This window comes from Taudactylus pleione, unplaced genomic scaffold, assembly GCF_031769625.1.
Source record: "Taudactylus pleione unplaced genomic scaffold, aTauple2 ptg000164l, whole genome shotgun sequence".
Lineage (NCBI taxonomy): Eukaryota > Metazoa > Chordata > Amphibia > Anura > Myobatrachidae > Taudactylus > Taudactylus pleione.
The window spans coordinates 291,113-318,279 of record NW_028284566.1 but is presented as its reverse complement, the minus strand read 5'-3'; the positions used below and the strand labels follow the sequence as shown (position 1 = coordinate 318,279).

Genomic DNA, 27,167 nt, shown 5'->3' with positions numbered 1-27,167 from the left:
ACAATGCCCCGGCGTCTGGGGGGAAGGAGCCGGGCAGGGGCGGGGAGGGATCCTTTCACAATGTGGGACCGCATTGTGTGAAGATGACGAATGTTCCTACAGTCAGCGGTCCAGATCCGGAGTGAAAGTTAAGCAGGAGGTATCTGTAATATCTCCTGCGTTACCTTTATCATGAATGGCCCCAATACTTAATTTCTACAAAAGTAGGTGAAAATGTTTATTTGCACCTACTTTTGTATAAATGAAGTGATGATTAATATGGCCCTTTGTGTGCCCAGGGCCGTGGCCTCTGCTAGGGGGGTGGTGCTCTACCTCCTTAGCCAGCTGGTGCCCCCAGGTAATTAGTACCTGCCCACCTCCCTCTCTCGCCCCTGGCTAGCTCACCCTTACTAGCCTTCAGCTAGAAGGGCAATGGGTGCTACTCCAGGCCCACCCCTTCATGGGTGACACTGTAAGTCCACCTCTTAGATTTAAAGGGATCATTCCTGTTTCTTGTAAATGAAACTGATGTGGTGACATGACTTACTATTACCACTGATAAACACTGGAGCAGATGAACCATCAGTGTCAGGGCCGGCTCGAGGCACGTTCGTCCAGTGCGGTTGAACAGGGACACCACCCCATATGGGGTTACCCCCTCCCAACCATTCCCGATTTCAGCGGGACAGTCCCGTTTTTCAGGCACTGCCCCGCTGTTCCACCCTCGGGACGCACCCTGTGCGGTGAAGAGAAATGGATGCATGTGGCATCCATTCAGTGCAGGAAGAGGGCTGGGGGCAGCCCAGCTACTGATGTAGTGCTGGGCTTGCCCCCAACCTGACGTTAACTGGAGGCGTGCCATACGGGTACGCCCCCAAATAACGTCATTTAAGGGACTTGGTCTATAGTAATTAGGCAATGCCCCCATTTTCGGACGCACGCGGTTAACAGACCCCTTGGTCCTGTTATGCACAGGGCGCGGCTCCCCCTGGAGCCAGCCCTGATCAGTGTATATTATTGCTGGTAATTGTACAGTTTATTGCATTCAAATGATGGAACTACAATGGCCAGCATGACTGTATCTCTAGCTGGATTCGGTATGATTTACCGCCGAACCCAGGCCCAGCGGTTGGAATCTCGACAGCGGCATCCTGGCAGAGGAGGAAATCCCGATCGTCATAGGTAAGTATATACTAACCTATTTCTACCCCCTAATGTGGGACTCCCCACTCCCTTAGGGGTGCCTTAGTCCCCCCCAGTGCCTAACCCTAATCCCCCCTCTAAGTGCCTAAACCTAGCCCCCCCTTCCCCGCCGCCTAAACCTTAGTCCACCGGGGGGTGCCTAACCCTAACCTCCCCCCCAGTGCCTAATCCTAATCTCCCCTCTTAAGTGCCTAAACCTAACCCCCCTTTCCCCGCTGCCTAACGGTAACCCCCCCCTTCCCCTAGCCTAAACCTAACCTCCCAGGGGGTGCCTAACCCTAAGTCCCCCCCGGAAACCCTAAACCCAACCCCTCCCCTCCCTGCAGCTATCCGCGCTCGGCGTCCCTTCGATCGGGATGCCGGGCGTTGGGCTCCCGGCGTATGTCTAACGACAGGCATTGGCATATCGACGCCTGTCTTTAGACCCTTGCCGGGATATGACAGTCGGGAAGCCGGCTGTCGGGATTAGGTCCGCCGACTTCCCGACTGCATACCCTCTAGCCACTTGTAATGGAAATATGACAGGGGTTACCACATTGCCCTCTATCTACAGTATATTCTACCCCCATTGTCTTGGATCCTCCAGCATTGTTTCACGTGAGTAGAAGTGTTTCGTACAGCACAGAGAATGCAGCGCTCAGTGCTGGAGCCAGGACGCAATTTATAACTTGGAAGCTTCAGATCCGCTGCTGATATATTTCATGTTTATAATAATTTACTGGCTGAGAATTCATAAAATCATGCTTCCCATTTCCCTATAATTGCAGCAGTGCCGCGAAGGACATCTTCATATCTGTAACTGGCATCTAAATCGTCATAGTAACTCGCAAACTGTAGTTTATATTAAAACTTACTTGCTTCACCCTTTGGGGAAATAAATCTCATCTATATGCCAGTTTTTAATGAAAGACTGCAAGGATAACTTGTGACGCAGAGACGCAATCATGCGCAGGAATGTGTGGGCTGCTGTGCACTTATTATTGGGTACGTCAGCTGTGCCAAAAGAATGAGGCAGAACAATCACATTACGGCTGAAATAAACGTTGCCGTGATGCTTGGCTTCCATGGCCATCTGCTTCACTGTAAATAAAACGAATCAACATTTCTTTTGCAATGAAACACATCAAATAGAAACAAAAATAGTTTTATATGAAATGAAGTCTGCTGGCAACAGGAGGAAAAACAATTTTGTCTCCCTTTTCTTGAAGCTGATTTGACATGGCAGATTGTGTGCACCGCGCTCCATGTTATCATTACAGCAGAACGCAAACTTAGAATTACATGCAAGCCGTTTCTATGTCAATACACACTATGCGACATTCACCAATACTGGACCTTTGGAGGCAAGTATAACCTCAAAACAACATCACTGTGCTAGTAAAGAATAATATTTTATATATATATATATATTATATATATATATATATTATATATATATATATATATATAGATATACTGTGTATGTATATATATATATATATATATATATATATATATATATATATATGTGAAACAGTCTAAAAAAAGACAACCCACACTCCTAATATTATGCAAAAAGCAAACATTTATCACTGAGCGAAAGGTATTCTCAATATATGTGTTCCAGCAGCCATAGAATTGAAAACAGCAAAAAAGTGCATCAGTGCTTAAGAGAGTGCATGTTAATAGGGTTCAGGGTACTTATCATCCCAAACATGTTCACAGAGAGAGGCAGATCAATGGCAGTGGCCCGGCAGCCAACGCCCGGCAGCCGTTTCGGTGCTGATATTCACCTTCTTCCAGGGGCGCTACATATAGTGAGAATAGCTTTCGCTCATTGATTGTTTACTTTTTGCATAATATTAGGAGTGCGGATTGTCTTTTTTTAGACACTTTTTCGTGTGATACAAATTTAATCCTGCACCCACCTGTGGGAGTGTGCGGACTTACATTCCGATGTTTATATATATATATAATATATATAGCCTCCAAAACACGCTCGGCACTCTCGCTGTATATAGTAGAAAAGTGCTGGGTGCCTTCCCCAGATGGATATCAAAAGTACAAACACGTAGATATAGGCGGCACTCTCAGTGTATATGAAAAAAATACTAGAGGATTCCCAGCAAGAGGCTGGGAATCCTCTAGTATTTTTTTCATATACACTGAGAGTGCCGCCTATATCTACGTGTTTGTACTTATAATATATATATATATATATTGTGATAGGATCACTGGTAAAGTGGTCTGTGGCAGGTACATTTGTCCCAGATTCCTGTCTTATGTGTTCTAAACCCCCAGGAGAAAGTCTGCAGTGTAGCAGGCTTGAGTCTCGGCTTTTTGAAAAGCCGGTTTGGGACCTGGGGGTTGTGGGTGAGAGGAGAGGGAGGGCTCCACCCACGGCCACTCCAGGTTTTGGTTCTCGCAGCCTGGTAACAGGCTTGTTAGGGTTCCCACCTGAGAGTGGCCAATATAAGCCTTGTGTGTTTAGGGCTGAGTGTCTCACCTGGGAGAGCAGACAGGGAGTTTGCTCAGAGACACTGGAAAAACCTATCCTGTGAGTGTTGTGCTGTGCCTTTGTTGCTGGTGAGGGCATTAGGCCTTGCCAGGTTCTGGTAGTGAGGGAACCACCTGTGAAGTTAGTGCCCCGACAGGGCTAGGATTTATGTTTATGTTTTCTTTATGTTATTTCTGACATTGTACAAATAAAGACTGGCGCCGACCAGCTTGTACTCACATCAGACTGGTGTGCTGCTTCCCAGCTGCTGTGGGTGTGTGTAAGAAAGGAGTCCTTCTACCCAGGAGAGGGAACCCCTATTCTGACTGTGTCACAATATATACACGCTTGTATATATATATATATATATATATATATACTGTATATTATATATATATTTATATATATACACACACACACACATATATATTATATATATACAGGACAATTTTTTCTGGAAAATAGGTGAGGAACAAGGCAAAATGTCATCTTCCCTGTGCCTGATATCACAGTTTTTGGATTGCATCATCTTCCCGGCGTCAGATATCGCATTTTTTTGATTGCATATAAAAGTCCCTCCCTTGTGATCAGGCGCCATTTCACACAGGATTTGGGGGTGGAGTGGGTGTGGACTGTGGGCTGCAGCACTATCAGGGGTATTCAATATGGGTGCGGTAACATCGTTTTTGCGTTAATATCGCAATTATGACGTCATTATCGCAGGTTTTACTTTTACACCCTATTCAATTTCAAAGACTTATCGCAGTTTTGACAAGTCTTTGATAAAAAAGTGATAACTTTTCACCATTGAATAGGTGTCGAAAAAAAGTGCAGAATTGGGGTTTAGGGGTGCAGGCTTAAAAAAATAGCCTGCACTCCTGAGAATGACATTTAAAAAAGGACTGTGTCAAAAAAAGTTTAAAAATAAAATAGGGACACCCCAAAAAATTAATTTAAAAAATGGGGTGCAAAAACAAAAATGGGAAAAAAATTGTTAAACAATAGGTAAATAGGTTCAGGGCTATTCTGCAAGTATGCGGCAGATGTTTTCTAGAATAGAATTATAGCGGCAGGTGCACAAATGCAGAATTTAAAAAAAAATACTTTAGGGACACCAAAATATGCTACTACCCATTTTCATGTACCCCAAATTTGATGGTACCACTTAAAAAAACGAAAAAAATAACCTAAGTGCTCTTCTGCATCACTTCATTGTCGGGAAAAAACACCTGCTGCGGCTATTTAAATCCCCGACTTTAGGGGGGTCTTACAATTATTTTAAGGAAAAAATCGTAACTTTACGCAAATCCAACTTCGGAGTTTCCCGTTTTCGTTAATTTTATATTGAATACGGGGATAAGCGGGAGCGCGCACCATACTGTGTTGTGTGTTCAAGCACTGTGTTACAAAATAGTCATTAGGGTGCCACCATTACTAGGAGCGCTGTGAGGCAGTTTGTTAAAAATTCTTAATATACAACTTGTGTGTTAACGCAGAAAAAAACTCCAATGTGAAACGTTAACTTCGACAGTGAAGTTAACGTTTCATATTGAATACCCCTCTATGAGTCATTTTCATTCACCAAAAAATGCCATTAGGAACACTGTGTTAAAGGGGCACTGTGTGATTAACAAAAATGCCATTAGGAGCACTGTGCTGTGAGCTCAGGGATTCAGGCAGGCACTGTGTTAAAAAAGAAAAAGCCATTAGGCGAACTGTGTTAAAGGGACAATGTGTTATTAAAAAAGAAAAACTCGGGTCCCATAAGAGTACTGTGAGGCACTGTGTGCTCTTTAGGCACTGTTATTTTTTAAAAGCCATAGGGTGGCACTGTGTTAAAAAAGCACCCATTTGGAGTACTGTGTTAAAGAGGCACTGTTATTAAAAAAAAGCTCCATTAGGGTGCCACTGCCATTATTAGGAGCGCTGTGAGGCACTGTGTTGTTTGTTCAGACACTGTGTTAAAAAATAACGTCATTAGAGTGACATTACTAGGAGCACTGTGAGGCACTGTGTTGTGTGTTCAGGCACTTTGTTAAAAAGAACGTCATTAGGGTGCCATTATGAGGAGCGCTGTGAGGCATTGTGTTGTGTGTTCAGGTACTTTGTTAAAAAATAACGTCATTAGGGTTCCATTATTAGGATCGCTGTGAGACATTGTGTTGTGTGTTCAGGCATTGTGTTAAAAAATAACATCATTAGGGTTTCCTTCTCAGAAGTGTTGTAAGACACTATGTTGTGTGTTCAGGCACTGTGTTACAAAATAGTCATTAGGGTGCCACCATTACTAGGAGCGCTGTGAGGCAGTTTGTTAAAAATTCTTAATATACAACTTGTGTGTTAACAAATATAACATAATTTCATACTCAGACTCTGGTGCACCTCATAAATGTACTGCAGGGGTATGTTACCCAATTAGGGAGTAGGGGGGCTAGTATGTGCAGGTTCTCTTGCCACCCTTATCGGGAATCCTTGGCTATTAACATATTATTTTATGGTCTTTTCTCTTTTTAATCTTTTATTCAATCGATGAAGCAATTATTCTTTTTTTTTCCTGCCTTCAACTCCATAATCCACCTCCATTTCCCTGTACTGCCCTTGGGCCTCTAAGTATATCCCCCTCATACTCAGACTCTTGGTACACCTCATACATGTACTACAGGGGTGTGTTTCCCAGGTAGGAAGGCGGAAGGGTGGGGGTTGTATGTCCAGTTTCTCTTGCAACCCTTCTGCATGGATTAGAATGAATTATCCGGAATATAATACTTATAAGATTGTCGCAGTTTCATGGAAAAGTAGTTGTTATCGCCAATCAAAACAGTCCAGGAGAATAACCCGTAGTAGATAACTAAGGGGGGTGTGCAATTAGCCGCGATAACCAGTTTTCCTGCGAAAAGTTTTCACTTGTGAAAACTTTTCTCCAAAAATGGTTATCGTGCTATCCAACTAGCCGCGGTTTTCGCGGGTCCGAAGTCTTCCAAAGCAATTATCACAAATTAGTTTTCACCTTCTCTGTGTACGTGAAAAGTTGTGCACAATCCCCATTTTTGGCATACAATGTCAGGACTTGGTGCAGAACCCCTGGGACCCCCCCCCCCTCTTTTTTTTAATTGGCTTATTTGGGCAAATAATTATGTCATTTTTGGGGTGAAAAGGTAAAAAGTGCAGGTAAATGGGTTCAAAGTGGTGGGTTAGGTATTTTGGGGGGCTGTATGGATGCGGCAGGTGTTTTAAGCATTGCTTTGCAGCAGATGTATTTTAAAACATAAAATTAAAAGTGCCCTAAAATTACTCAAAATATACATACCCCCATTTTATGTACCGCTAATTTAACTAGAGTATTACCTTTTTCTATCTTTTTTTTACTGTTATACAAAAATGCATAAAACAGCCATTTGACACCATTTCTGAACTCCAAACCCTTTGATCATGGCCAATAAAACACTTCTATACTGTTACCCAATATTAGTTTACTTTTTTTGGGGTACAGGCTGATTTCCCCATTTTTCATATGTACTTTTCGCATGTCATCCCTGACATGAATTATCGTGCGAATGTGTTATCGCCGGTTTTGTAATAGGCTTGCACGATAAACGGGAGCGCACATACTGTGCATACAATAAGCGGCAAATTCGTGCAATGGGTCTGAAAAGTTTTTGCCAGAGAAAACTTATCGTTATCACGGCTAATTGGATACCCCCCTAAAGGTCTGATGGTTCAGGAGGGATATAGATCTTCTCTATTGTGTGTCGGTCCTTAGTTAAACAAATATCCGGTATCTGGTATTTTATAAATTTGCCGTATCAAGGCTCTAAACAAAGTCTCAGTAGTTAATGTACAAAGTCACTGTCTGTATATAGCCGCAATGAGATTGTATTAAAAGTTGCAGTGTGTGCGTACTCCTAGAATATACCAGCCAATATTTGCGAGCGAGTACTTGGCTAGATCAGACGTCTTTGTCTGGTGGATAAATGTAGCTGTAGAGATTGTGAGCTACGGTATGTGTCCAAACAGCGAATGAGCAGCTTCATTTACTCCAAAATCAATTTTTGGTCTATTGTTGTCTATTTTTTGGTTAGTATATTTTGCCTGTTGTATATTTTTTTGGTTTGTGCACATATTTAGCATACAGTATGGTGAGAAGCCCTATGGCTGGCATTTTCACTGGTGATAGTGATTTGCCCTTTATATCAAAGGGTCACCACCAGCGATAACACTGCTATTACAGGTAAGGTACCAATGTAGTACTTGTTCTGTTACTGCCATCTCAGTGTGGCAACACAGAAGACAATTCGCGGACAAACAGTTTCATTGTTTGAATAAACATTTTTCAACCGGGAATATTTTTATTTTTTAAATAATTTTAACAATTTTCTTTACAGTTATAGTATTTTTTTTTTTTTTGTTGTTGCTTTATAAACAAAACTTAAAGCCCACATCTGGGCTATCTGTTCTAATGCACATACTTGAATCGGCTCGCTAGGTCACGCATGTGCCCAGCAAAGCGATAGGTTAACACTTTACTGCTCTAAGTCAGTACCAGAGGTATGTCAGTGCTAGATTGTGCCGATGGGCACCGATAAACAAAATCAACCTTATATCTGTCTATGAATACATAGACCCCTTAGTGCTTTGTGGTTTTTTTAGCTATAGTTAGAAAAGCTTCATTCATGTCACAAGTTCCTAATTGTATTCTCTTGACTATTTGGTTCAGCTCAGAGTGATAGATTTTGTAAGCCTCATTTATCAACGAGTTTTATCATTACAACGAGTGATAGAACTTGTTGTGTATGATAATGGTGCCCCAGCCAATCAGCTCCCAACTGTCATCTGTTTGAAAAATAAAGGTTGGGAGCTGATTGGCTGGAGCACCATTTATCATACGCAACGAGTTTTATCACTTGTTGTAAATGATAAAATTCGTTGATAAATGAGGCCCCTAATTTCTGGCTGTAATATTTATTTATTTAATGTTAAATAATTTTTTTCACGTGACCTGTGAATGTTCCTGACTGTCGTGGTAACTTTTCCTCTGGATCTCAAGGTACCAATTTCTTCTCCCTTACAGCGGCACTAAGCTTGCAACATCTTCAGGTGACACAACGGTCCGGATCTGGGACTTTGCAAAGTCTGAGTGTGTTCTGACCTTGGAAGGCCACACGCATGCGGTATGGGGCTGCTCCTGGCACACATGTGGGGACTTCCTGGCTTCCTGCTCCTTGGATAACAACAGCAAAATATGGGATCTCAACAGGTGAGTTATTATTATTATTAATAACCTTCCTTTATTTATATAGCACTAACATATTATGCAGCACTGTATGTTTAATCATTTGTATTAGTCCCTGACTGTATGTAGTCAGGAAGCCGGCAGTCGAAATGCCGACCGCCAGCTTCCCGACTGTGAAATTCCCGGCATGGGACTAATGGTAGGCGTCTAAATACCGTCGCCTATCATCAGCCCCACGCTCCATGCCGAAATCCCCCCACCCGGCATACCAAACGTAGGTAAGCCAGGCATCGGGACCTGTCAGCCGTGGGGGGGGAGGGGAGGTTACGGTTAGGGACACCCGGGGGAACTCCCCAGGAGGGTTAGGATTAGGCTAGGGGAAGGGGGAGGTTAGGGTCAGGCATCCCTGGGGGGAGGTTAGGGTTAGGCACTATGTGGGGAGGTTAGGCTTGGGGGGGGGGGAGGCAGGGTTAGGATACTCACCAGGCGCTGTATGGATCTCCATCTGCCGGAACTTCCGGCGTTGGTATTTAGTCCACCGGCCTTAGGTCCGGCGGTATGTCATACCGATTCCATCCCTGGCACAGTGGAAGTTACCATCTAAATTTAGTACACTAAGCTCAATGTTTGGCTAGTGGGAGGCATCTCTTGTAGTTTGAGGAAACCCATGTATATAAACTCCATACATAGGGGCATATTCAATTACCCGCGGGACTTCACCCACGAGTAACTGTGGCTTGAATGTCCCGCATTGCGGGGTTAAGCTATTCAATAAAATAGCTTTTTCCCTGCGCAGTTAAATCGGCTCTCGCGCGTGAACACACTGTTTCCGCGAGAAACAGTGTGTTATAGCCTCTCGCGTGAGGCGGGATAAGGCATATTGATGTGGATTTTACCTCTCATCAACATGAGGTGCGAGGTATTGTCCAACAGCGGGGATTCGCGCGCAGGGTCTCGGGGACACCCGCGCGTGGAATCCCTGCTAAATTGAATCCCGACCAATGCGAGAATTAGTCACGGGGTAAACCCTCGTGGCTAATTGGATATGCCCCATATTGTACCCTGGTTGGAATTGAACCCATGGTCTCAGTGATGTGAGGCAGAAGCAGTGCTAATCACTGTGCCCCATGCCGCTCAGAGTATTAAACTATTATATTTGAAGCTCTTCGTTGTCTTTATTTTGTATGTCACTTGGCCATTTAAGATGTGTTTCTGCCAAAGTTAAGAAAGACTTATTTATTCCATTTACCCAATCTGTCTAATTGTTCAACAAGTAATCACCCATCTCACAGGATTATAAAAACAGTCATTTAAGTAGCGCCTGCATGCTCTTCAGTGCTTACAGTGGGGATCTAGTGATAGAATAGGAGAGTGCTACTGAGCAGGCTTCAATATGGCTCCTTCGGGGATGACACTTTATTCCCCTACCAAGATGGCTGCAAGATCCTACTACTGCAGGCGCCATCTTGCCACTGTGTAGAAGTGACATAGTGGGAGACGGACATCTCTCCCTTAGCTCCTGAGACCTATTACCCGCAATACTTAGCTCCTGAGACCTATTACCCGCAATACCACTGTTCCAGCACCCACACTGCTATCCAGCATCCAAGTGACAGTCACCGGTTGGTGATCTGTCTGAACCCTGTTCCACTTCATGCTCGTCAACCAGTGTAATAGTGAGTACGACTGTACTATCATTTGCTCACACTGCCTGGTTAAGCTACACTGGACTTATCCTTGGGTCCATCACTCATTCCGCTGGTGTGTACATGAACTAGTTTTCTATGCCACTTACCTGACAATACATGTCTAAATGCTGCCGGCGGTATTTCATACCGATTCTGTATACAGGCTTTATACTAGCCTGTATACTTGTCTATTTAAGTGGTTTTATATTTAACATTTATATATAAATGTTAAATATAATCGCACATAAATATACATGTATACAGGCTAGTATAAAGCCACATGTATGCAGGCTAGTATAAACTAAGCCTGTATACTATACACATATCAATCAGTTTCGGGGCGTTTAAAAGCCTCTAGAGTGACTTACCTGGCGCCGATCACTGGGAAGCAGGGACGGAGGCTGGGCGGGGTTACAAGTTGCTGCAGGGACTTATGGGAAAACTTCCCTCTGTCCCTGTAGTTTTCGGGAAATATAAGTATTTCCTTCGTATAACGCCATTCTGAAATGGCGATATATAAAGGAAATATTTACCGAGTGATTTAACACTTTTTGCTTTGCTGAATAGCAAAAAGTGTTAAAGCACTGTAGAGATCAATGGCTGATCCCTACAGTGCGGTACTCAGCGAGATGGGAATGAATGGAGAAGATAATTGCGTTATCTTCTCCATTATCTCATTGCTGAATAGGGGAGCTACATAAAAAAATACGGAAATCATAGTTTCCGTATTTTTTATGTCAAAAAAGCAATGCTGAATAGACCCCTCGGTGTTATGCTGGATCGTTCATGTACAGGTTTACTGATTGGTCCTGGGTTACTACTCTGACTGTAACACCGATAACTGGGACACGAGAAAACAGCCCTGTCCAAGGTGACACGTGTCTCATTCTCTCTATTTTCACAATTATTCATCTTGCTGTATTGGGCCATTATCCCCTTAGAACCTGACATTCTCTCTATGGGCCAGAGCTGTAATATAGTGCTACTCTCTCCTACTTTTAATAGGTGATAATATGCCAGATTCTAAATCCTCATGTTCCCATTTCTCATCTGTGGATGACACAACCCCAGCCTCAGTCATAAGTACCAAGTCCATGTCACGGGTTCTTGACAGCAAAGGTTAAAATGGCTCAACTTCCGTAATGACCTTTTCTCTTCTCCCTTCCTGCTCAGTAAGATGTTCAAATGGGAGCTTGTAAGTGTCATCCGTCAAATGCAAGATTGCGAGAAAACATAATAAAACTTTATAATACCACAGGTGAGCGGCAGCGTATCACAGCCGCACCGTCAACCGTCTCTCACGCAACGGCCTGTGATAAACAGTAAATAAGAAATGGGCACTAAATAACGGCCCTAGCGAGCGTAATCTCTCTCCTCAGCAGCTGAAAGCAATGTCGTATTTCTTCCAGAAGCTCATTTCATAGTATGGTAACGCGCGGCTCCTTCACAACATAAAGAACATTTCTCTCCAGGCCTGCACCAGACCAATACATATAGTGGCGTGAGCTTAAAGCTGCCTTTCACAATTGATAGGGAAACAGCTAACCTTTAGGGCATAATAATAACTTGGTGCACTGGCGTGGGGTGTGTATTGCAATCTTTTAATATTACAAAAATGGGAACAGAAATTATATAGTGGCTTTCCAGGTGCTGTGGAACTATAAGTCCCAGAATATCCTGCTGGAGCGTACTTGACAGCTGTAGCTTATAACAACGTAATATACTGTACATAAAGTTGGTTATCACCACTGGCTATAATTTATTGATTTAAACAGTACATATAATAATTTTTGGGGGTCCTCCCAGACTTCCAGAAGATTGAGGCTACCCTCCGGCATTCCTAGCTCTTCCCTAGTGAATTGAGTGTGGGGCGGGGGCTTAATTACGCAATTTGCACTGAATAGTGTCACCGTGCTACTACCTCTCTGTGCTGTGCTGTGCCACATATTGTGTCACTGCGCACTTAGAGGCGAGTCATGATGATGTAAAATGTGCCATCACACCATACTTGCCTACCCTCCAAATTTGGTCGGGAGACTCCCGAAAATCGGGTGCCGCTTCCGACCTCCTGGGAAGGCAGGCAAGCCTCCCGGCTGCTGCAGACCCCTCCTATCTACCCCGCAATTCCATGTAAAACCCCCGCAACAGGGGGGTGTGACGCGATTCACGCAGAATCGCGTCATTTTGGCCCCGCCCCCTGCTTCACACTGCCTGTAATATTGGCAGTGTGTAGCGGAGGCGGGGCCAAAATGATGCAATCGCCTGGCTCTGCCCCCGCCCTGCCCGCAAACACTTGTCATTTGTCCGGCCCCGCCCCGTGTGCTGGCCACGCCCCCCTGTGATGCCGATCTGGCTGCTCCCTCCCGGAAGGGGCAGCCAGATAGTCGGCAAGTATGCATCACACCCTACCGAACTTGGGTGTCTATTTATATAGCCTTTAACTATTTGGAAACGGCTGTGTCCGCATGTATTAGGCAGTTTTAAGTATCTGTGTAATTTATCAAATGCCTAACACAGTAGATCGGAGAGATATCTCCTGCATCAGGCACAAAAAGCTGCAGACAGCAGACCCCATTATTCTCAATGAGATGAACTGTGGTTTGGTCAATTTACCAACCCCCCAAAATATTTAGTTTTTCAAAGCTTTGCCTATAGTTAACAGATGGCGTTTGCTGCTGTAAGGAAATGAGAGAGAACACAAATTGTATATAGTATAATGAATCATAATCATGTTGGTTTCTCATGGTAACCTTTTACCTAATCACTGTGATCCATGGCGAGGGCAGTGACGGAACATTCAGCCAAGGTGTATGCCCGCATTGATATTCATGTACGGAGTACACTTGGATGCACATTGCAAAATGACTTGGTGAGATGGGCCAGCCTGCTGGAACGGTCATGTCATTTGCCTGCTCTTATTGGAAGAAGCATCTACAAACTGTAATGGGGGGTATCCACTAAGCGATTTAAACAAGCGATTGCACGATAACGATGTCGTTATCGTGCAATTGCTTGCAAATCGCGCATGCATCGGGGATGTTTTGGACGGAAGCGACCCGCAATGCGCGTGCCCGCGGGTCGTTTCCGACATCGCCCGTACATGCAGGTCAACATGACGATCTCGTCAGGTTCTGCATGTGCGGGGATGAGGGATGTGCCGGGACTGAACGAGTGAACGTTCAGTCTAGGCACATCACTAGCTATACAAACGACAGCACGATTGCAATGTCGCAATCGTGCTGTCGTTTGTATATCGCTAAGTGGATACCCCCCTTAAGTGCACCTCATATGCATACCCAGGGTGTGTATGTGTGTGTGGGGGGGGTTCCTGTTGCCTGGAAACCCATCCCACACAATGACCACAATATAATTGTATACTGTATAATAGAATGTTACTAGTGCTGCATGTTCTCCTCAGTATCACAAACAAAACAATCAGCACCACCTGTGGATCTTTTAACATGTGTCAGGCAGTAATGAATACACCTGTGTACCTAGGGGATCCTGAAAACATGCACTGTTAGGGTTGCACTGCTATAGACCATATATAGGCTTAATTATTAATACAGTGCATAAGAAGACCAATATGTACATATATGTCCAGGACATTGCTAGGTTCTTCTGCTGCTCCCCCAGACTCCTGTACTTGCTCCAAAGCTCTGGAATGGTGCCCACATCTGAAACATTCTGCTCAGGCAGGATGGCCCTACTGCCGCATCTAATGGCTTATTATAACCACCCCTGTTATTAATAACTTTTAGTTTTCTCCTGGATCCCTTGTCCTGTATATGCTGGAATTATGACACACAATACACTATGTATGACACATATAGTGGGTTACTGTGATCACTGGTCCTGTATATGCTGGAATTATGACACACAATACACTATGTATGACACATATAGTGGGTTACTGTGATCGCTGGTCCTGTATATGCTGGAATTATGACACACAATACACTATGTATGACACATATAGTGGGTTACTGTGATCGCTGGTCCTGTATATGCTGGAATTATGACACACAATACACTATGTATGACACATATAGTGGGTTACTGTGATCGCTGGTCCTGTATATGGTGGAATTATGACACACAGTACACTATGTATGACACATATAGTGGGTTACTGTGATTGCTGGTCCTGTATATGCTGGAATTATGGCACACAATATACTTTGTATGAAGCATATTAAAGCTGGATAAGTGCTAATTATGTCTTCTTCATGGACGGGCCACAATCGTAAAATCAAGCATTTGGAAACCCCCCTTTAGAAATCCTGTGTTTGTCACTGGGTGAGTGTTTCCAAAGCACAGTACACAGATGTGAGGCTACTGTCAATCTGGGAGAATGTGGCGTTACTGTGTGTATAGTACCTCAGTACAAGTCTTCTTACATCTAACCCGTCTGAAAATGTTCTAAATGCAGAAAGTATGGGTGAGATGGGCGGCATCCTCCAAGCCATACATGCCTACTCTCACGATTTTTCAGGTAACCCCCCCGCACCCCCGGTAGAGTAGGCATTTCTCCCGCATTCTGTCCTTTCTAGTGGGCAGAATGAGGAGAATGTCCGTGCCTCCGTGTAGGGGGCGGGGCTTAATGACGTGATTCTGCATGAATCACGTCATTTGGCCCCCGTCTCCTATGTAAATTCTAGCCAATCACGACAATTTTACCACGAGGAGGTAGGGCTTAATGATGCGACTCATCAGACCCCACCCTCCTGCATCTCTTACCCGGGCTTCTCCCGGGAAGAGAACGTACAAGGTAGGGAAGTCTGCTCCTAGGACACAGGTAGCTACACACAGTACCCCTTGGAGGGGCTTAGTAGGTGCCGTTATGCTGCAGCGCATCATTTTTAGTGCTCATACAAATCCAGCATTTCTTACTGAAATGACACCAGAATTGTTTTGCTGAACGCCAGCCCTTTTCGTAGATATGAACGTTAAACTTTGATCAGGCATTTGTGTGACTTCTCAGCTTGTTATACTACACATGGAAAGTGTGTGGTACATTTTTAGAATTTGTGTGTGTGTGTGTGTGTGTGCGTGCGTAGGTGCGTGTGTAAGCATTTGCAGAAAAGGCGCAGATGTACAGACTTGGCTTCCATGCAAGGACACAGTGTTTAAAAAAAAATAGTCTAGCCAGCACTAGGCGAGAATCTGCATATGAACTAAATGATGCTACAGTCCTGTTGTTGCTCTGATAGCAATCATGGCATGTACTGTATTATAATGTAGCTCATCTTAACGGATTTTGTTTTCTCTGTGATGTTTTTAAAAGCTGCAGCTGCACCATGTGGTACAATGTACACAAACAATTGCCATAATACATGTGTAAATGAAGTATTACACAATGAGATGGTATTCAATCCACTGCCGTATTAACCCATGGCAGTGGCGTCCCTCCCCGCAGTGTCACCCGGGGCGGGGAGGGACGCTGGATGCCGAAAAATGGGCGTGGCCTCACGGGGTGTGGGCGTGTCCATCTGGACCGGGGCGTGGCCTCGCGGCCCGAACCCCCGTCGTCCCGTTCTTCTTACTGGTGGGGCCGTGGGGGAAGTTGGGTGTGCACTGTGCAGGAGGGGAGGTGCGGACTGCCTTGTGGTTGCAGTGGTGGCTCCCTCACAAATGTCAGGAGCCGAGTGCTGCACTTAATACTACAGTGCCGCACCCGGCTCCTGTCACTGAGGGGGAGTCTGCACCTTGGTGTCACCCCTCGGCGGGTGACACCCGGGTGCGGATCGTACCCCCATTGTGACGCCACTGACCCATGGCATGGCTTTTAAAAAGATGTTAGCGCGAAGGCTGACAATTAAGCTTGAGGGATATTAAACCACGAGTGTTTGGAGTCTTGCCATTTTAATAAGGTGTTGGTTATCTCCACTTTAAGTTTAGTTTTGATAGCCAGCCAATGACTAGTTTGTGGGGAATAGTTAAGGTGTATATAGTGGGGAGAAGTAGTGTGATCTGCCTCTTTGTTCCAGTTTTCCCATCCTCCCACCCGTTTTTGTTTGAATGTTTGATTGTTGTTTTGAGTGTCGCAAAAGAACGGCACTTGGAGTTAGATTATGTTAATAGTTAGGCTTAGTGGGTGCGCTCTCCTGAAGTGGAGTAATGTAACAGCCAAGTGTCCTGGACGGGAAATATCTATACCACCTGGACGGGTGGTTGAAGGTAAAGGAGAGTTGATCACCAATGCTTGGCTTGTGTGTGTGTCTGTTTGAGCTGTTTGGTTGTTATTGTCCTGTGCGTTCTTTTAGTGCCATCACCATTATTATTATTATTAACTTATAGTCTAAAATGAAATGACTTGTCAAAAATAAATTTGACAAAAATTTTAAATGCCAACACTGTTGTCTGTATCTTTATTTTAGAAGTTAAGTTTCATTGTATCTAATGATCTTCTGATGGCAAGAGACAGAGGTGATTGTTCAATCTTAATCCTTCTGGATCTCTCAGCAGCATTTGATACTGTGGACCATAGGATTTTAAATGAGCGCCTGAAAAATTTCTGTGGACTGGATGGCACAGTCCTTAGCTGGTTCAAATCATTTCTCACTGGCAGGTCACAGAGAGTTTCTTCATCACCAGTGTCACTTCCATGCGGTGTCCCACAGGGTTCTAAACTATCTCCCATGCTTTTTGCAGTATACATGCTACCATTGGGTGAAATAATCAGACGTCATGGCCTGGTGAACCACTGCTATGCAGATGATACACAACTGTACCTGTCCTTTGCTCCAGGTACAAAGGACCCAATAACAACCCTAAATGGCTGCCTAGCTGAGCTTCAGGAGTGGATGAGTGCCAGTTGGCTGCGACTGAACCCTGATAAAACAGAGGTCCTTATGATAGGTCACAGGACAGGGCTACAGCATAGCCAACCAACAGGACCTACGCTTGGGGGTTCAGAATTACAAAACACTAAACATGTGCGGAATCTTTTTTTTAAATCAGGTGTTTTTTATTGAAAGTTTTCCATAAACATAACATTCAAACAATAACAAAAACAAAATAGCATCATCATTATATTGAAACACAGTCGTGAGTAGATTGTAATATATTACATTGTTACAATAAACAGAGAAGAAAATTATTGAAATAAACATTATATAAGCAAACATGACATGTGTGATTATTTTGCGGCGACAAAAAGGTTATAAATGATTACGAATACAACTGTTGCATCGTAACATGCAATGTACAAATTGCCAGAAAACAATAAAAAAAAAACAGGTTATTACATAACATCGGTATAACACTTTGATTAGTAGAATATTGGGAACACATTTATAAATTCACTACAACCCAAGGTAAGCCAGATACAACTCGACTCCAATCAGTATATTTATACGTCAGTTTCTGCCTCATTCGCTCTGCCCAATTCTGAGTGACACCATCTGTCCCATTTTTTGTGATATGTATTCATAGCATTGCGGGACCTAAACATATGTCTTTCATGTCTGATTACAACATTCACCAACGCTCTCCACTTATGTAGAACGGGGAAGTCAGTTGTAAACCACGTGCGGGCCACAATCACTTTAGCCATTGTGGAGAGACACATAACATATCGATAGAGTACTGGGGAGTGCGTTTCTTCCAAATCCAGTCACAGGACTAAAGTCTGGCAGAGAAGGTTCCGTAACCAAAATATCTCCCCATACCTGCCTCCAAAATTCATTTACTAATGGACAGCTCCATAATAAGTGCCAGAAACCAGCACTCTCTTCCTGACATCTAGGACAAAGTGAGTCCATTCTAAATCCAGCTCGGTGCAGGGATACAGGTGTACGGTATACTCTGTGCAATACGTAATAATGCACCTCTTGATACCTAATACATGGAGTAGTATAACTAATTGAACCCAAGATCTGTAGCCAGTGCTCATCGGAGATGGGGCCAAAGTCAACTTCCCACTTCAGCCTGAGGGGAGCAAGCAACTCTGGGTTTAATTTATTATTAAGGGTCGCGTAAATACAGGATACCCTACCCCTAGACCCCCAAGGCAGAAAGTAGAGTTTTAACAGGAGATGGAGATAGTATAGGAGCAGCTCCAGTAAACTGCGCCTGCACAGCATGTCGTAACTGTAAATACCTAAATAAGGCTACATTGGGGACAGCAAATTCAGTTTGTAATTGTGAAAATGATTTAAGATGACCATTCTCATATAACTGACCTATAGATTTAATACCCCTTAAAAGCCACAGATTGTCATTAGACAATTTGAACAATTCAGCATAAGAACTGTTAAACCAGAGGGGGGAGTCCGCGTCTGTCCCAGAACATTCAAACAGAGTATGGGTATATCGCCAAATCAGCATAGCTTGTCGCAATAGAGGGGGCAATCTAGAGGTGGACATGCCTGATAGTAAAAATAACAAAGGGGTAAAAGAGAATCCCACCCGTTCAGTCAAGAAACCCTGTAACGTCAAACTGGAGGTATCAGATATCCACTCAGACAAATGTACTAACTGGGCAGCAATGTAGTAAAACCGGAGATTAGGAAGACCTAAGCCCCCAGAGGTTTTATTTTTACAAAGGGTTTTGATAGAAACACGAGCAGTACGACAACCCCAGATGAAAGATATAATAATACTATCAATACTACTGAACACCCTTTTAGGTAAATAAACTGGAGAATGCTGTAAGCTGTATAGATACTTGGGCTGGATAGACATTTTAAACAAGTTTATACGCCCCAATACTGACAGAGGTAATTTTTTCCAAACGTGGATTTTTGCTTTAAAATTAGTGGTTATGGGGTCTATATTTTGTGAGATATAATCTGATGCCAATGGAGTAATCCATACACCCAGATATTTAAACCTTAGGGTCCACTGCAGGGGGCAAGGCAAATGTTTCTGTACAGGGATACATCCCGATATGGGAAAAATATTGGACTTATCCCAATTAATATGTAACCCCGAAAAGTCGCCAAACACACTAATAATACGTGAAACTGATTCCAATGAGTGTGCATAGTCCTCCAGAAAGAGGAGCATATCATCTGCATATAGGGCCACTATATCTTCTGCCACACCTGACCTAATTCCTCGGACATCAGGATCCGCCCTAAGCATACAGGCTAATGGCTCAATGGCCATAGCGAAAAGAGCAGGTGATAGAGGGCATCTCTGACGAGTTCCCCTCATCAGGGGAAATGCATCTGACATATGGCCGTTCACAGACACCCTAGCTGCCGGAGAAGAATACAGAAGCTGAATCCATTTTATAAAACGGGGACCAAAGGCAAACTTATGAAGTACTGCCCACAGATAACCCCATTCTATTGAGTCGAAGGCCTTGGCGGCATCCAAAGACACCACCACAGCCCCCTCCCCAAGCATATCTTTTCTCTGCAAATGATAGAATAATCTATGGAGATTTAGAACCGTAGACTTCCCCGGCATGAACCCAGTTTGATCAGGGTGTATAAGTGAAGTGATAACTAAATTTAGGCGAGTGGCTAACAATTTAGCTAATATTTTAACATCTGTAGATAATAATGAGATAGGACGATAGGATTCAGAGAGAGTAAGGTCCTTCCCCGGCTTAGCCAGTACTACAATAATAGCCTCACACATAGACGGGGGGATAGCTCCATAGTCAAATAATGAGTTGAATAAATTTAATAAATAGGGATTAAAAAAATCTTTACATTTCCTATACACTTCTACAGGAATCCCATCACTGCCCGGAGCCTTAGAAGCAGGAAGGGAAGACACAGCCAACTCTATCTCCTCCAAAGTGAATGGTGCATCTAAACATGTGATAGCCTCTTGAGATAGTTTCGGTAGAGTAACACAATCCAAATATTCCCGAAGTTGATCTGGAGAATAGGAAACTCTGGAGGCATATAGGGAAGAATAGTAGTCATGAAATACCTTCGAAATATCGACACCAGAGTAGCGTAACTGGTCTCCAGAATCTCTAATACACTGTACAGTGCCAATATGGGAGTCTGCCTTAGCTAAAGAGGCTAAATATCTACCCCCAATCTCCGACTGAAAATACTGATTGTGTCTAGAGAAGAGTAGTCTACGTCTAGACCTGTCAAATAAGTATTCTGTCCACTCCCTCTGTGTACTCAACCACAATTCACGATCACATGGTAATCGAGAGAGGACATATTGACCCTCCAGCTGTGAGCACAAGAGCTCAAGACGAGACCCCTCCCCCCACTATACTTTTTAATCTCAGATACCCGTCTAATAAACGAGCCTCGCATGTAAGCTTTGAAAGCATCGTGCCTAATACCTGGATTTGGACATTGGAAATTATCTACCTGGAACTCCTCCCATGCCGCAACCAGTTCAGAGCCAGCTCCCATCATAGATAGCCAGAATGGATGTAATTTCCAAAACCGTACCCCTCTATCTTGAGACATGTTTATAGCAAGTAAAATAGGAGAATGATCTGAGATACCCCTAGACAAATATTTTATATCGCTTACCATGGGCAGAATATTAGAGGACAACAAAGCTAAATCAATTCGGGACAGTGTCTGATAGGAGGTAGAATGACATGAATATTGAGTGGCATTCGGATTTCTACTACGCCAAGCATCGATCCAACCCAATTCAGCTATAAGATTGGCGAATGGAGTGGGAGAGGGAGAGGGCAGCATCAAATCAGTACTCTCCCTCCACCTGTCCAACCGACGATCTACAACGTTATTAAAGTCCCCCACACAGATCACAGGGGTATCAGGAGATTGAGCAACAAACATAGCAGCCTGTCGCATAACATCATTGCTATATGGAGGAGGGATGTAAATCGCTAGTATATGAAGATGAACACAATGAACAACACCACGCATAAAGACATATCTACCTTGGGTATCAATCTGGCTGGATTCCAAATTAAAACGTAGTGATTTACTAATAAGGACCAAGACTCCTCTTGCATTATGTGAGAAAGTAGAGTGGTACATGTGACCTATCCAAGGCTTTTTAAGGGCCAATACCTTACTACCATATAAGTGAGTCTCAGAGAGACATACAATTTCAGCCTGGTATTTCTTAATTTGCGTCAGAACAAGAGAGCGCTTGACTTTATCGTTCAGGCCTCAGACATTCCAACCCAATATACGTAAATCACCTACAGACGTAGCCATGAGTATATCTCGACAGATACAGGATGGCGCAGCAGGGATCATTAATGGGGAACAATACTGAGAGAGCGATGAAACATAAAGAAACGAGCCCGTGTGCATCTAGCCGGCAGGGCAGCAACGAACAACATATCACATTCAAAAAAGCAGAGACATTACAACCTGATGACAGCAAATAAAAAAGAAATAAACAAACATCCACCCCTTCCCTAACCCTCCCTGTATAACCTCGAAAACCTAAGGCATACCTAGTTCCCATGCCCTAAACTCCCCCCCCACCTAACACTAATTAACTAACTAACCAGTATACTTCAATTTAGAGCTTGAGTTATTAGGGAATAGGAAATATATCCTACTGCTATATTCAGCAAGGAACTCCCTAAGAAAAAATAAACGTAATTGGTCCCCTGGTGGAGACAGACATCTATATATAAATTTTTCTTCCCCCCAGAGTCACACTGGGAGAAAAAAAAAAATATCAAACCATTACAAAATATGGACAATAATATTTGCAAGCATTAATTCCTTTCAGCGAGGAGCACGGGGCTGACGTTCCAGCCAGGATTCCGCCTCCTTAGGATTAGCAAAAAAATGGGTGTTATTATCATGTACTACCCGCAATCTAGCAGGGAATAGCATAGAGTACTGAATATTATAGTCACGGAGTTTGCGTTTGACTTGTAGGAACTGTGAACGACTCTTCTGCACCTCCAGTGCGAAATCAGGAAAGAATGAGACGGATTGAAGTGGACCCCTGGTGCGGGCCAATCGAAGAGCAGCGTCCCGGTCTTTAAAGTGTAGTAAGCGGGCAATGAAGGTTCTGGCAGGAGCACCCGGTGGAGGAGGCCTGAAAGGAAGTCTATGGGCACGTTCCACAGCAAACTGTGGACTAAACGCCTCACGAGAAAATAGATGAATTAGCCAGTCCTCGAGGAATTTCTCAGGCGTCGAGCCCTCAGCCCGCTCAGGGAGCCCAACAATACGGATATTATTGCGCCTGAGGCGCCCCTCCACATCCGAAAGTTTGGCCTGGATAGATACTACTTGCGAAGACAAATCCTCCACTTTATGTTTTAGGGGCATGGTGATGTCCTCTAGGTCGGAAATACGGTGCTCAGTTTCGCCGACTCTCTCTCTTATTTTTTGCATGTCCTGACGTAATAAAGACACATCGATCTGCACCTGACCAATTTTATCGGTGACTCGTTGTTCGGATGTGGATATTGCCTGTAGGATCTGCTGAGTAGATTGTGATGTATCATTAGAATCCGTATCACCCTCGACAGACAGAGGCGACGGGGGATGAAGGGCACCCTGACCAGACGGTTGATGCACCTGAGAATTTCTAGCGAACTTTTCTAGTTTAGCAGCCGCTCCAGCAGCATTGCTAGTTTTCCCCATGATGTAACTTAATATGTGGGCAGTCGGGCAGTGCTAATAACAACTGATAAATCCACCCTAAGTGAAAGAATCACTATATGTGCCCAAAGTAACAATGGTCAGAGCAGCCCAGCAAAACAGGGGAGTTGTAATGGAGGAACACAGCGTCAGGTGACCTAGGAGCCGTCTGAAATGGCGCCCACAGACGAGCTTACCAATCCAAGGACCAGCGGAGAGGCACCAGCAGCGGAGAACACCCACTGTCAGGATTAAGGAGCGCAGAGACTCCAGACAGCGTGTGGCAACTGAGAGGGAGAGGAGCAGCGCGCCAGCGGGTCCCGCAGATCAGAGGGATTCAGCCAGGAGAGAGGAGGCACAGACCTCACCGCGTCACAGGCCCCAGCAGTCCGAGACACAAAGGAGCCTCCCGGAGCGCCGATCGCGCCCGCACCAGACACCGGAGGCTTCAGCGGGAGTTCATACACCCCCAGGTAAAGAGCCAGCACTAGACCACCAGGGGAACAGGATATTTACTCGGATCTCGTCGCGAGTTACAGCGACGTGCTGCTACTCCATGCTGTGCCAGGCCACGCCCCTCCAACATGTGCGGAATCTTGGTGTTGTCCTGGATAGTGGCTTGACACTTAAACATCAGGTATCAGCCACAATCAAATCCTCATTCTTTCATCTGAGGAACATTGCCAGAATCGAGCACTTAATTCCCTCAGAAAATCTGCCTAAAGTCATACATGTATTTATATCATCACGCCTAGACTACTGCAACGCCCTCTACCTCGGTCTCCCAGCAAAAGAATTGCAGCGCTTGCAGATGGTACAAAACGCAGCTGCCAGGCTATTAACCAACCAGCCACGTTCCAGCCACATAACACCCACTCTCTGCTCCCTTCACTGGCTGCCTGTCAGGTGGCGAATTGTTTTCAAGATTGGCTTACTAACTTACAAAGCCCTACATGACCATGGCCCAAGGTACCTGAAGAAGCTTCTGATTCCTTACCGTCCCTCTCGATTACTGCGATCCGTTGATGAAGGACTATTAACAGTACCTAGAATCTCCCGGAATTCGTCTGGGGGTCGAGCTTTCAGTTTTGTGGCTCCAACCTTTTGGAACTCACTTCCCTGCACAGTTCGAGAGGCCTCCACTCTAGAATCCTTCAAACATAGACTCAAGACACCTCTTCACCCAAGTATTTCACTAATGTCCCTTGTTTAAGCTTATTTTGTACTGTAAATGTAGCACTTTGAGTCCTTTAGGATAAAAGCGCTATATAAATAAAATTATTATTATTAAGTATTATTATTATATGGTAACACGATAATACACGTTAGTGAGTTTAGATAGAACATCATGGGCAGAGTTGGGGTGTCGTATCCTGTCAGCCATAAACACTACAGTTGGGATACAGGGCCTGATTCAGAGCCGGACGCTATTTGCGCTCGCTCGTTCAGAAAAATGGGCTGGCTATTTAAATTGAGCGCTCGCTCTTTGCGGTCTGTTGACGCCTCTATGTCTGAGTGAGCGAACGAAACATGCACTCGCTATTTTGTAAAGACGCCCCCTGGCTGTTCGCATCCTATGTCATCTCCGCTATTTATTAGATTAATCGAGTACATCGAAAGGCGTCTGAACTGCTCGCAGTGCTTGTGGATGGATTTTCCTACCGCAATCATGCGAACAGTTCAGGCAAGAGACAACCAAGTGACGTGGTCGATGCCGCACAGTTATGCACACCCTTAAAACGCCCGTTTTGACCGCTTGGCACGCCTGCGTTCGGATCTCCACTCCCCGTTTTCAAGCACCTTCCCCTGTTACCACCCACAAACGCCTCATCCTGTCACTCAAATTAGCAGGCACTCGCTATTTTGCGAACACACGATTTCCAACCACACTGACTGGTTGGCGCATGCGCATTACGACCCATACGGATGCGCAGTGTGCGAACATCCCTCGGAGCGAACGAGCGGCCACTTACGAGCGGCTCTGAATCAGGCCCACTGTGCGGAGGAATTGGCAATGTTGGAGTATGAACATTGCTGTTTCCTATTGATGGCTTTTATACAGGAAAACAGATTTTACCAATCCAGTAAAGTCTCTAGATGCCCAGTTTAGTAAAGTCAGTTCAGTAAAGTCCCTAGATGCCCAGTTCATTAAAGTCGCTTCAGTAAAGTCTCTAGATGCCCGGTTCAGTAAAGTCTCTAGATGCCCAGTTCAGTAAAGTCTCTAGATGCCCATAATACCCACTTTCCCCAGAAACTGGAACAATGTAGCGTACAGAGATATTGAAAACATTGGGCCTGATTCAGAGTTGCACACGATTTGGACGCGGATACGGCCACATTGCTTCCTCAGTATAGATTGAGATCTCCGCCTCAGTTCAGAGTGGCTGCATCTATGCGGCTGCACAGTCCCTATCCACCTGCTTGTGAGAGTAGCTGAAATCAGACTGAACTCTGCGTACACTGAGATCTGAATAGGTCACAATTCCGCCTTCACGTCCACACCCTCAGAGCACTTATGCCACACGCGAACGCACAGTTACACCCACCTGCCGCACAGTTATGCCCACTCTGCCACAAGTGAAGATGCTGCTGAGAGATGCCCGCGGATCACTCATGGTTGCACACAGTTGCATATGATCATCCATGGTGCAGCATACACGAGTAAAATAACTATGGGGGTCATTCAGACCCGCTCGTGAGCGGCAGTATGCTTGCAAGCGGGTCGATGTCCCCCACTGCTCATGCGCACAATGGAGGGAGCTCCGTCGTGCGCATGCGCGAGACCCGGAGAGCGACGGGCTCTCCATCGCTCCGGGTCTCGCACCAAATGGGGCGTGCTGTCGATGTTGATTGACATCAAGCCCCCTTTGGTGGGCGTGCCGGGGGCGTGCCTGTCAGATGGAGGCGTTCCCATGGGAACGCCTACTGTCTCAAGCCGGCCCCACTGACATCACTAGTGATGTCAGTGGGAGTGATTTTGGCTCTGATAGAGCCAAAATCACTCCAGGGCTTGCGGCAGCGAGACCCTATCGCAAGACCATGGCGACCATCATCATAGACGCTCGCTATAGCTGTGGGTGGTAACCCACAGCTATGCGAGCAAAAAAAGGTAGGAGGGCCCTGATTCAGAGCGAGCGCTCTGGTCAGAGCGTTGAGCTCTGAATCAGGCCCTATGTCCGTCAGTATAAGCTCGATTTTTTTTTACTGCGGATTACATTGGAATGCTCTGCTTGTATCTAACCCTTGTTTGATAAATTACCTTTTTTCCTTTGGATAATCTCTACTGTCTTGAATATCTGACCTGACTACTGCAATTTTCTCCTCTAATACAATATAATGTGATGCCATATGTCATACTTTAGCTGATATTACCGAAATATATTTTATCGATCTAAATCTAAAGGGACAGTTGGGAGATTGTTTCCCACTGTTCACGTCCCTTATATTCTGCACAGACCAGTTAATGGTGCACACATGTAATGGAAGAGGAGAGGGCCGTGGAGGCGTTGTTCTTTTTTTTAGGTGCTATTATGCACACAGTACACCCTCCTTTGAGTTGACCACACACCTATGGCACCGGCCAAACTCTATCCTTTGGCACGGTGCTGCCAGCAATAGACCTTTCTGTATTTCAGCTCTAGGCCATCAGTGGTGAATTTCCTATTAGGCATGTGCCTAGGGGAGCCGCTTGCTGGGGGAGGAACTCGGATGCATGTTTTATTAGTCAGTCCAAACCATCCCAGTAACTACAAAACATTTCCACTGTACCATACCATACACCATCTTCAGTGGAAGGATAAGACACGTCCTACTCATCCACTCCCTACTCAAGAAGGCTTTTGGTATAGTGGAAATACTTTGTACTGAATGGGAAATAGATGGACCAGTCAGTGTGCAACCGGGGCAGGGGGCCTGGCCAATCGGCAGGTGGCTACCCAGTTATCAGTGGCATCTCTGACTGGGATACAGAGGCAGTGGGATAAGTGACCTGGTCCACGTTACAGTACAGTGAAAGTATTGTGTATGCAGCCCCTTCTCCATTATATTATATTATTCAGGCAATCGCCAAA

General features: G+C 44.7%; 1 protein-coding gene across 1 annotated transcript in view; it reads left to right on the top strand.

The window, feature by feature from the left end:
• The window catches only part of SPAG16 (sperm associated antigen 16), an 826,137-nt gene that overhangs the window by 532,763 nt on the left and 266,207 nt on the right, over nt 1–27,167 (top strand). The window contains exon 12 of the mRNA XM_088475190.1: nt 8,727–8,912. Coding sequence (XP_088331316.1) covers nt 8,727–8,912 — 186 coding nt within the window. The remainder of the gene's footprint in view (nt 1–8,726; nt 8,913–27,167) is intronic.